This window comes from Populus nigra, chromosome 3, assembly GCF_951802175.1.
Source record: "Populus nigra chromosome 3, ddPopNigr1.1, whole genome shotgun sequence".
In the NCBI taxonomy this organism is placed as follows: domain Eukaryota; kingdom Viridiplantae; phylum Streptophyta; class Magnoliopsida; order Malpighiales; family Salicaceae; genus Populus; species Populus nigra.
In genome coordinates this window covers 10,788,284-10,799,214 of record NC_084854.1, presented here as the reverse complement: position 1 = coordinate 10,799,214, position 10,931 = coordinate 10,788,284, and the positions used below count along the sequence as shown (strand labels likewise).

Below are 10,931 nucleotides of genomic sequence, written 5' to 3'. Positions count from 1 at the left end.
TTTATTAAAAATACACATTTTCTTATTTAATTCAAATTATTAGAATTTTATGAATATTTTTTATGCTTATTGCTTTTACTATTTATTCAATAAAACATGATGCTAATAAAAAAAGTATATTTTATTATAAAAATACATGAATAAAGAAAGACAATTTTGATATAAAAAATAAATCCATAATTTTATTTATTTTCTTCTCCACAAATATATATTTTTTTATTATATAAGTAAGTAAAAAATATATATATTTCAAAAGGTACCTCATGGTAACACCCAAGGTTACAATTAGATATACTAATATTGTTGGTTTGAAAACGACATTAAAATCCCTCGTTCCATTCACATGATATGAATATAACAACAAACTCCACACCAATATACAGTAGATATTTTTGTCACATTATAAAACCTAAAACGAGATGTGACAAAGCACCAAACGCTAGCTTGTGTCATCTGCCATTAACCAATGATATAGTTTTAGCATCAATGATCAGTCATGGCCGACATATATATATATATATATATATAGAGAGAGAGAGAGAGAGAGAGAGAGAGAGAGAGAGAGGCATCTCTTGAAACATGCACGCATATAAAATTAATCAACTCCTAATTAATCTTTTTTATTTTTATATTTGATATTCCTTTCTGTTTTTAGCTCACCTTGAGAATAATGAACAGTACTTGTTATATACAATTTCACAATTTATTTATTCATGTAAATACTAAGGAAGAAGTTGTAGTAATTTTAACTAAAATATAGTTCTTAATTTATTTTATTAGATATACAATTTCTACTTTTGATTTTTTAATAAAAAAAATATGTCAAAAAAGCTTATTAAAAAAACATAATTAATAAAATCTAACTGGCGGTAAAATAAGAGTTAAATAGCTAATATTATATGAAATGATGAACATGGTATAATGGGTGTAATTATTCAAATGATAATATTATTCAAATAATACTATAATATAGATAGTACTTTGTTCGAATTATTCAAATTGATATATATATATATATATATATATATATATATATATATATATATATATAGGACAAGAGCAATGGCTTGGCCAAATCGGAGAATTAAGTCTCTGAAAATGTAATGCCAGGACTTGAGTGTCATTTTCTGTATTCTAACGATTGCTAGCTGTACCCATCACAGTATGTATGTATGTATGTGTGTGTGTGTGTGTGTGTGTGTGTGTGTCATGTGTTGATGAAGGATATCATCTAGCAAGTCGTATAACAGAGCATGATTCCCTAATGCTACGAATAATTAAATGGGACCCACAAAGTGTGAGATCCACCAATGTCATTCGTTCCCTTCTTATTGGCAGCTTGCATGGAGCCAATAGCTGCCTTAGTAAGTCCTGTCATGATCCATAGATGGATCATCCTTTCTAGGTTTATGTGTCGCGTGGGGTCCAAGATTTATCCAAAATGACACTTGTCGAGCACCCAATAAAGGAAGAGGTTTTGGTCCTCCTTGTTTACTACCTCTATCAAGTGGAGAGGAAGATCTAACTAATGCTCACTTCAATTTTGATTGGTTGACATCATCCTTCTTCGATTATTAAACTTAAAATTAGTTTTCTATTATCAAGTATAATAACCATATGCATCTTTACTTAATTGGAAGCCAATTCTTAGCATAGAAACTAGAAAGATACCCTCCCCTCTTGCTTCCTTCAATTGTATTTTATATTTTTTAACTTTTTGGTAACGACATGATCGTAAGATTCGCATTTTAAAGAGCATAAAATGAAGTTTTAAATTATTTTTTTATATTTAGAAAACTTGATTGCAGTATAAATCTCGTTCTACCTGTTCTTTTTGTTTTTTATTCTATTTTTCAAAGAAATAAAAAAGAACATGAAACTAAAAAAAGGATTGTATTTTTATTTTTAATTTTTTTTTTAAAACCTAGTTTTGTGATGACCTTGAAGAGCATAGCATTTGCAATATATCAATAGGCCAACATTCTACCCAATAACCTACCAAAATATACAGATAAAGACATGAGCAAAACCCTATTAATGTTTTCTTCCAAGGAGATCACTACATATGTAGTAGGCATCATCATTCTTAATTCCTAGAAAACAGGAAAATCCCTTCTTCTTTTTCAACCCCACTTCAGCCCTACATTCAAAGCATCAGATTTGGAGAGTGACTTGTCAACAACCATAAAATAAAGACATTATACAAGCAATGAGAGATTTGGTGCTGAGGACCCAGAAGGAATCTCTCCATTCCTGGGCCGAATTAAGCTTATCTTCTTTGTATCCAATACTCTTCGTCGTTTTACGACGATATATTCTGATCATCCCACGTTGTTCTAGCTAGCTCTCGCCTCCTAATTTTATTATTCAGTCTTTCCGTTATTGTTGCCAAAATCATTAATAAACAATTTCTTCTTTTACTAGCTCTTAGTACAAAGTGGGTGTACATGTTTGCAGATTATTGGCTTTCACATTATTTTTGTTTCCCTCTCTCACTTCAAATCCGATCCCCATAGGCAGAGACAGCTTGTGTGAGTGCGTTTTTCAACTTCTTAAGTACACTTGTTTATTCAACGCAACTCCGCTTAGTATTTGGATCACATGGGAGAGCATAAGTTGGGACAACTTTGTATTAAGATTTGGAGATGGAAACGGACAAGAACCTTGAGCTTTGCTCTTGGAATGGATCTGTCTGTCTCGGAAATTTATTTCAATGACGTGTGTGTGTGTGTATGCATGATTGATTTATACCATAATTTCAAGTTACTTGACCCTCTTGGGTTTTTCACGCCATGAAAAAATGGGGTCCTTTCTAAGCCTGTTACCCTAGCTATCACAAATCTTTTAGGGCTTGAACTGCTCCTCGCCAAGAGACTTTGGGGAGATTCAGAACTTGAGTTTCCCTGTTAATTAAGTGCGCAATGAATCAGATACACGTATATGTGAGAACACTTGCACATGACCTAACACGAACCCTGTCCTCTTAAAAGGGAAGAAAGCAGGCACAGATTTGAACAAAATAACATACTATTACGGCTGTAGAGAAAAAAGAAAATAAACATTGGATTTAACATGTGTGAAATGGTGATGCGTAGGCTAGCACCCAAGTTTCCAGTGTGGCTCAAGAATGCTTGTAAAACCCCATTTTCTTTTCAGTGGTAAATAGACATGCTCGAAGTTGTTTTCAGGGGACAAAATGCTCGACTTCGTTGCCTGCCATCTCCTTTCTTTCTTGGTTTTTTCTGTGGTAAACACGTGAAAGTAGTACGAAGCAATCCAAACCAAAGGGAGTTCTCATTTTCAACGGGGGATGGGGACAGACAAAAACATGTCCTGACTCTAATTCCATGGCTTGATGATTGCCACCAAGCTAATTACTTGCACGATTTAAGCCCATCCACTCAACTCCCTAATTCCTATGTTGAATTTCTAGAATGTTTAGGGCATACTTCATATATATATATATATATATATATATATAGACACACACATGCACACACACCTTATCAAATAAATGCTTGGGGCCATGGGTAGGTAAAGATACTTGATCACAAAGCTATAGTGGGCTTTGTTTACAGAATGGAAACAAGAACTACTGCGGACTTCTACATAGTAGGGTTCATCTTTAAGGTTACTTCAAGGATCCAAGAGGTCATACATAGTCAATTTATCCTTCGAGAAGGAGCCCAAACAATATAATCCAAGGTACAGCTAAGTAAGCAGATCAAGTTAGAAAGAAATTCTTAAAAGGGCCAGAAAGATGGGCTCCTAATTGGCTGGCAATATTTGGTAGGAGATTTAAGAACATAAGTGGACTATTACATAAATAATTATCGATTCACTGTGGTTCTTTTTATGAATATGAACATGAATTTTTGATGTGTTAATAAATTAGAGAGATCAATTACTTAAATTATTAGTATGATTGGCGAGAGATAAAAAATTATTTAAAGTATATTAGTAGGAGAGAAACTTGAAAAAAAAAAAGAGAAATATTGTGTTAGAGAATAATATAAATTCACCTAATAGCTTAAATTTTTGGGTTGAGATAGTTCTTTGACATGGTATCAAAGTCTTGATAACCAAGTGGTTACGAATTTAAATCTCACCATCCTTATTTATTTGATAAAAATTAAGCACATGGTAATGTGGGTCTGTGCAAGTTTCAAACTCAAAGGTCTTTCACTTGAGGAAGTGTGTTAGAAAATAATATAAATCATATCCTAAGACCTTACCTAACAGCTTAAGCTTTTGAGTTAAGATGGTTATTTGACATGGTATCAGAACCTTAATAACCAAGTGGTCACGAGTTCGAATCTTACCATTCCTATTTATTTGATAAAAATTAAGCACAAGATAAAATAAATTTGCGCAAGATTCAAGTCCAAAGGGCTTTCACTTGAGGGGGCGTGTTAGAGAATAATATAAATCATATCTTAAAACTTCACATAACAGCTTAAACTATTGAATTGAGATTGTTCTTTGACATACTGTTTTAAGGTAATTATCATCCCCTTTAATAATTCACATTTCCTAAAAATACATTAAAATAATTTAAATTTATCAATGTTCTTGGAATGGGAATAAAAACCTTAGATTTTATTTTTCTTAAATTTAAAAATGTTTGGTGACATAAAAAGGGAAGGGGGACTTTTTAAGGGAGGTTAGATTTTACGATAAAAAAAAAAGGTCAGGTGGATATAAATAATATAGGTCAATTATTACATGAGTAATTATTATTTAAGAGTTGATTTTTAAATGCTATTGAAAAGAGAGAGAAAATAATTATTAATCATGATTAGTAAGAGAAAATAAATAAAAAATTGGAGTGTATTTTGATATAAGAAAGAAGAAACCTATATATAGTCTTAAGTTTTATTAGTAACTAAACATAACTTTACTTCAAAAAAAACTTAATTAATTAATTGTTTCTAATTCTTAAGATTTTAAAATAATGATAATTTATGCAATATTATTATGAATGATTATATGATCATATTTTTATAAAAACAAATAAAAATCGGCCTATTTTTCACATATTGTAATGAGTTTTCTTAAGAATTGTCGTCTTGCCACAGATTCCAACTCATTTTGTACGACAACTACAAATTGGTGGGCCGGTTATAGTTAACGTTTTGGGCCGTGGCTGAGCCCAGGTTTTGGCTTAAAGACTATCAAGTAGAAAATAGGAGCTTAGATTCTGACCACAAACACACCACCTCCTCGTGGCAACTTTGTTACTTCTATCTGATGCTGATCAGCAGCATCCTCAGCCAATCAAAATCCTTCGCGTGTCACTGCTACAAACTAAGACTGGGAAAGTGTGATTCTACCAAATCTGTTCTGCTGAATTACTACACCAGATGAGAATTCGCTGTCTCTGACTACAGAGGAGAGAGATGTTGAACCCTTTTCTCTCTTTAACTCAGAAAACCCAGCTATCACTTTTGTTTAAGGTGCAAGCAAATCTTCATAATCTGATCATTCACATTCTCAGTATGAACATGGGCAATGGTTGTTTGAGCTAATTATTGTATTTTCTTTCTGTCTAGACCGACCCCGTTTCAGATTCCTGTGGATTATCTTCAAAGCAGAATGCTTTTCTCAGAGGACAGTTTCAATTTCATAGCAGACACTTTCTTCACTTCAAGTTGAACCGTGGTCGGATGAAATGTACAGGTAAACAATATATTCTTCTCTTCTCTCATATATTTTACTCTTGATCATGTTATAGTTGTTCTCTTCGGTTTCTTGGCAGCTCAAGTGACTTTTCATAGTGTACTGTTAAATGTGTAGGAAGAAAAGTGTTCAATGCATGACAGCATAACATTCATACATGGCTTATCTCTGCATATTACGATGTGGGCAATTAGAGAGAACATAGTGTTTTAATGAAATATTCCTTGCTCTGCTAAGAGATAAGCGACGAGTAGTCTTGAGATTTCAATTTGATAGAGCATGGTATGGAGGTGTTCTTAACAAAAGCTCTTCTATGCATAAGCACAAGATGCGTTTCGTTCTTGCCTCTCTTTCCTCTTTTTATTGGAATGAAACCAAACTGTAGTTAAATGATGAGCCTGATTGAATGCAACGGTTAATTTAGACAGTGGTTGTTGTGTGGTTTACAGGAGTTGTGGTTTCGCCGAGTTGTGTGCTCCCATTGACTGAAGAGAATGTGGAGAAGGTTTTAGATGAGGTACGGCCTAGCTTAATGCGTGATGGAGGCAATGTGGCTTTGCATGAGATAGATGGTCTTGTTGTGGTTTTAAAGCTGCAAGGAGCATGTGGATCATGTCCAAGCTCAAGTATGACGTTAAAGATGGGAATTGAGACTAAGCTGCGGGATAAAATACCCGAAATCATGGATGTAGAGCAGATCATGGACACTGAAACTGGATTGGAGCTAAATGAGGAAAATGTCGAAAAGGTTAGGCTAGTAGTATGTCTATAGCTATTTGGGAACCGAGGGAAAATGAACTACTAGAATTGTGAAGGTTGCTGCATTATAACAGTAGATGTAGAAGATAGTTTTTACATGAATCATCCCGAAACCCTGCCTTTTATGTCTGTCAGTAGATAACTCTCACATCAAAGTTTCCAGTGATCTGTCTACAGCTCTGTATGGTGTCAAATGCTGGGTTCTAGTTTCTATAAGATGTTCCATATCATTGACAATCTAGAACTGACCTTAACTTCTCTTGTATTTTCCATGTGATTAGATACTCAGCAAGAGATAGGGTGGAGATTGAATTTTTCGCAAACTCTTTCCAGGATGGATTACATCATTTCTTATGAGGAACTTTGCCAGTTCTATTTTTTTGTTTATTTATCTGCATCGCTCGTTTGAATGTTGATTCACAGGGATGTTCATCTTATGATTTCCCCGTAACTACAAAGTGCTATTTATTTTATTTGTGAAGAAAGGAACAGGGCATTCCAATCAGCAAGCACTCAAGTAAGTTTAATCCTCCTTTTCAGGCCCTTGCTGAGATTAGACCATACCTTGCTGGGACAGGAGGTGGAGTGCTTGAACTTGTTCAAATCAATGATTATGTTGTCAAGGTTCGGCTTAGTGGTCCTGCAGCTGGTGTTATGACTGTTCGTGTTGCCTTAACTCAGAAGTTGAGAGAAACGATACCTGCCATTGCAGCTGTCCAACTGATAGATTGATAAAGAAATCTTCACAAACATCATCTACCATCTACAGCAAAGGAAAAATAGAATGTACAGAGCATGGGATTTATCTTCTTCACAGCAAGGAGCAGAACTGTAAGATCAATTTTTACCGGAGAAATATTGGTTTCTTGACAGGAACTGATTCAAGCCTCATCTGATATACCTAAGCAGATTAGAGCAGTGCTCGTGAACTCTTTTTTTTTTTTTTTTTTGGGAGTTAGATAATCAAATGTTAATCATAAAATCATACTGGGTTTAACTTTTGGATGCTGTGCTCGTTCAATGGCCTGTTTGTTTATGTGTTTCAAAAATATTTTTGATAAAATTTAAATTTTTTTTATTAACTTCAAATTAATATGTTTTTAGTATTTTTAAATCATTTTAATATGCTGATAAATACTGATATCAAAAATAATTTTTAAAAAATAAAAAAATATCATTAATATGTATTTTAACACAAAAAGTTATTTAAAAAGTAAATACAACCACACTATCAAACAAACCCTAATATAAACTGTTTCAACTGCTTCAATTAACTATGATGATTTTATTTTTTGAATATAGATAATAGATAGGATTAATTTCTTAAGATCAAATAATTAATAATAAAAAAAAATCAAAGCAACTTAAGAATTGTAGTTTCCAAAAATCTCCTGGGCTGATGATAAAAAAAAAACCCACCGAAAGACCCATCCACTCTTTTTGACTCTCATTTCTCAAGCCTCCATCTTGTAAAATCATCATGAGATTGATCTTGGTCTCTTCTTAACAATCACGAAAACCTTTTCTCATTCTTTCGACCAGAATAAAGGATGCTTGGGAACGTTGAATAGGATGTCGTAGAAAAATCCTTTCCTTTTATTATATTTTAGCAGAGACCAGGGATTTGGCTCTCTCTCAACTCTCGAGCACAAGTCTTCAGATTTATTCATAAATAAGTCCGAAAGAGCGTACCTGCACTTGGACATTCATTCAGCAAAGTTACAGCTCTCAAATGCCAAAAACAAGATAGTTGACGAGAATTAGACACCCTGAAAAAGAAGCAACGCAGAAAACCTCAAATCCAACAAAATACAGTCATAGTCTTCATTAGGTTTTAGAAAAAAGAAAACATCAGACGGTTGTAGACCGAAACTGATCAAAATCATCAAACTCAACACGCCAATATTTACCCTCAAGCTTTTATTGTTCTAGTTCCAAGCTAAATACCGGCACCACCACAGATTGAAAAAAAAAAAAAAAGGGCTTAAACTATGAAGACAGCAACTCTCCAGAACTATGACAAGTTGGGAATTCTTAATACTTATAGTCCTTGACGTGGAGGCTCTCTGAAGCACCCTCGCCAGGAGCAGCATCACCCTGGTAAGTACCAAGAGTAGCCTCTGAGTTAGCTTTGCACCTGCAAAGGAATGCTGCACGAGCCTTCTCCACATTCTCGGTCTTGCCAGCCCAGGCCTTAAGGGTACTCTGCTGAAGGGCACGTCCAAAGGAAAAGGAAAGAGACCATGGCTTCTTCGTTTTTAGTTTGTTAATGGCATTGAGGTTGCGTGTAGCCTCCTCCTCACTCTGTCCACCAGACAAGAATACGATAGCAGGAACTGCAGCAGGCACAGTGCGTTGAAGGGCACGGACAGTGCACTTGGCAATCACCTCGTGTGCAACCTTTGGTGCATCCGATCCAGGAGTCACCATGTTGGGTTTCAAAAGAGTACCCTCAAGCATGACATGGTGGTCATTGAGAGCTTTGTAGCATGCAGCGAGAACCCGCTCAGTTACAGCAGCACACTTCTCAATACTATGAGACCCGTCAATCAAGATTTCAGGCTCCACAATGGGGACCAAGCCATTCTCCTGGCAGATGGCAGCGTATCTGGCTAAACCATAGGCATTCTCATGGATGGCCAACTCAGATGGCTCAGTGAGACCAATCTTTAGCACAGCGCGCCATTTGGCAAAACGTGCACCAGCTTCATAGTACTTTGCACAGCGTTGACCAAGGCCATCAAGACCCTGAGTTGTGGTCTCACCATTAGTGCCAGGAAGCTCAACAGTACCCTTGTCAACCTTGATTCCAGGTAGAACACCACCTTTCTTCAAGACATCAACAAAGAGCTTGCCTGCACAAAATAATAACATTCAAAAAACAAAAGTTTTAAAAAAACCTTTATAAAACAAGAGCATAGAAATAAATCAAATTGTTTTAGAATAAATCAATTACTAGCCATTTCTTTTAGCAAGAACAGCCAAAGAAAAACACAACAAAAATTGCAAGAACCAAGTTGATGATCATGATACCTGACGCAGTCTTTTGGTAGAGAGTTTCCTCAAAGAAAATGACTCCACTGAGGTGTTGGAGGGCACCAGGAGTGCAGAAAAGGAGCTCACGAAGGGCACGCCTGTTTTCCTCAACGTTCTCAACATTAATACTGGATAGACGCTTGCCAATTGTGCCAGTTGACTCATCAGCAGCAAGGATACCCTTTCCAGGGGTGCCAATGTAGGCAGCATTCTTAACAAGCTCATCTGCAAAACAAATTAAAAAATACATATCATTTTCAATTCATGCATATGATGCCCAAGAACTGAAACCAATTACAAGTCACCATGTACAAGAAGAAGACCCACGCAAGATTTGGCAGGAATATTTTCACGAGTGTAAAACTGAGTAGTTCTTAATCAATTTAAGCATAAGCATACAAACAACAACAGGAACTGGAAATCGGATCTAAATTTACATTAGAGACCAGTGATAGAAATACAAATTTAAAAAAAAAAATTAAACTAACACTTAATTCTTTCATGCTTAACTAAGTTCGAACATCAAATATTAAGATTTTTTTCATAAAAAAAACTACTAAACATGAAATCAGATCTGATCAATTGTCGAGGAAAACGATAAAGAGAGCATAAGACGGAGACGGATAGAACTAACCGCAGTACTGAGTTGAAAGAAAGAAGGCTAATTTAATTTGATCAAGAAAAGAGAATTAAACTAAGAGATCTCATAAGAAACAGAACAAAACAGTCACTGTTACTACAAACAAAAAACACTTGATTGGTTTTGTCAAAGAGCAAGACAAAGCTCGGACAAGGAAAAGAGGATCACCAGCGTATTTGTTCTTGAAGCAAGACATTTTATGATCAGAGATGGAGAGTTGGAGTGGGATTAATGAAAAAGATAGATGCGAGCAGAGTAGGAAAGAGGTTGTTGTTAGGGTTTATATATGAAATGAGGAGGTGGGGCAAACGACATTGTGGCTAACGGATGGCTTTTTCCTCACGAACTGCCGTCTGATTTCACGGCCTTATCTTTTCTCCTTCTCTTTACTCTTTTGTCCTCCTCTTAAATAGTGCAATGTATTCTTTTGAGAGGAGGCACTTTCCTCCGCGTTCCTCTTTAAGAAGAAAGAATTGAAAAGAACATATTCATCCCTCAACTACAGCTCGATTCTTGTTTAGGTCCCTAATTTATTCATACATCTATTGATCACTCTTAATTGCCCTTGAATTCACAAGAAAGAGTGCTTAATTGAGGATTTGTTTTATTTTGATAGAGAGTTGGGGATCACGTGAGAGATGGGGGACAGGCATGTCCTTCGCCCGTTTTACCGCCCTGGATCGTGACGAAATGGGGTTTTAAGTATTTATTTATTTATTTGCAGGTGGGCCCGAGGGAAGAAGCTTTGACTTCTCAGCTTCAAGCGTTGGAATTGACGGAAGGGTGGAATAGGAAAATCAAAATACAAGTAGTTTTG

The 10,931-nt window shown here is 35.3% G+C and overlaps 2 protein-coding genes across 2 annotated transcripts; one reads left to right on the top strand and one right to left on the bottom strand.

The window, feature by feature from the left end:
• The first annotated feature begins 5,211 nt into the window (after positions 1 to 5,211).
• LOC133688343 (nifU-like protein 3, chloroplastic) lies at positions 5,212 to 7,439 on the top strand. The gene is made up of 4 exons (XM_062107802.1): positions 5,212 to 5,456; positions 5,553 to 5,679; positions 6,129 to 6,427; positions 6,979 to 7,439. Exons 1-4 carry the CDS (start codon positions 5,400 to 5,402, stop codon positions 7,168 to 7,170), a joined length of 675 nt encoding a protein of 224 aa, XP_061963786.1. The 5' UTR covers positions 5,212 to 5,399; the 3' UTR covers positions 7,171 to 7,439.
• Positions 7,440 to 8,238: 799 nt separating this feature from the next.
• Positions 8,239 to 10,439, bottom strand: LOC133689603 (fructose-bisphosphate aldolase 6, cytosolic-like). Its single transcript, XM_062109527.1, has 3 exons — positions 10,283 to 10,439; positions 9,472 to 9,699; positions 8,239 to 9,293 (listed from the first exon to the last, which is right to left on the bottom strand). The coding sequence occupies exons 1-3, from the start codon at positions 10,308 to 10,310 to the stop codon at positions 8,473 to 8,475; spliced, it is 1,077 nt and encodes a 358-aa protein (XP_061965511.1). The 5' UTR covers positions 10,311 to 10,439; the 3' UTR covers positions 8,239 to 8,472.
• Between the last annotated feature and the right edge of the window lie 492 nt (positions 10,440 to 10,931).

Excerpts from the sequence above, each read along its gene's own strand:
- LOC133688343 (XM_062107802.1), top strand. The coding sequence starts at position 5,400 with ATGTTGAACCCTTTTCTCTCTTTAACTCAGAAAACCCAGCTATCACTT. Across the intron at positions 5,680-6,128 it reads TGGTCGGATGAAATGTACAG|GAGTTGTGGTTTCGCCGAGT; the intron begins GTAAACAATATA and ends TGTGGTTTACAG. Across the intron at positions 6,428-6,978 it reads ATGAGGAAAATGTCGAAAAG|GCCCTTGCTGAGATTAGACC; the intron begins GTTAGGCTAGTA and ends CCTCCTTTTCAG.
- LOC133689603 (XM_062109527.1), bottom strand. The coding sequence starts at position 10,310 with ATGTCTTGCTTCAAGAACAAATACGCTG. Across the intron at positions 9,700-10,282 it reads CTTCAAGAACAAATACGCTG|ATGAGCTTGTTAAGAATGCT; the intron begins GTGATCCTCTTT and ends TTTGTTTTGCAG. Across the intron at positions 9,294-9,471 it reads CTACCAAAAGACTGCGTCAG|GCAAGCTCTTTGTTGATGTC; the intron begins GTATCATGATCA and ends TATTTTGTGCAG.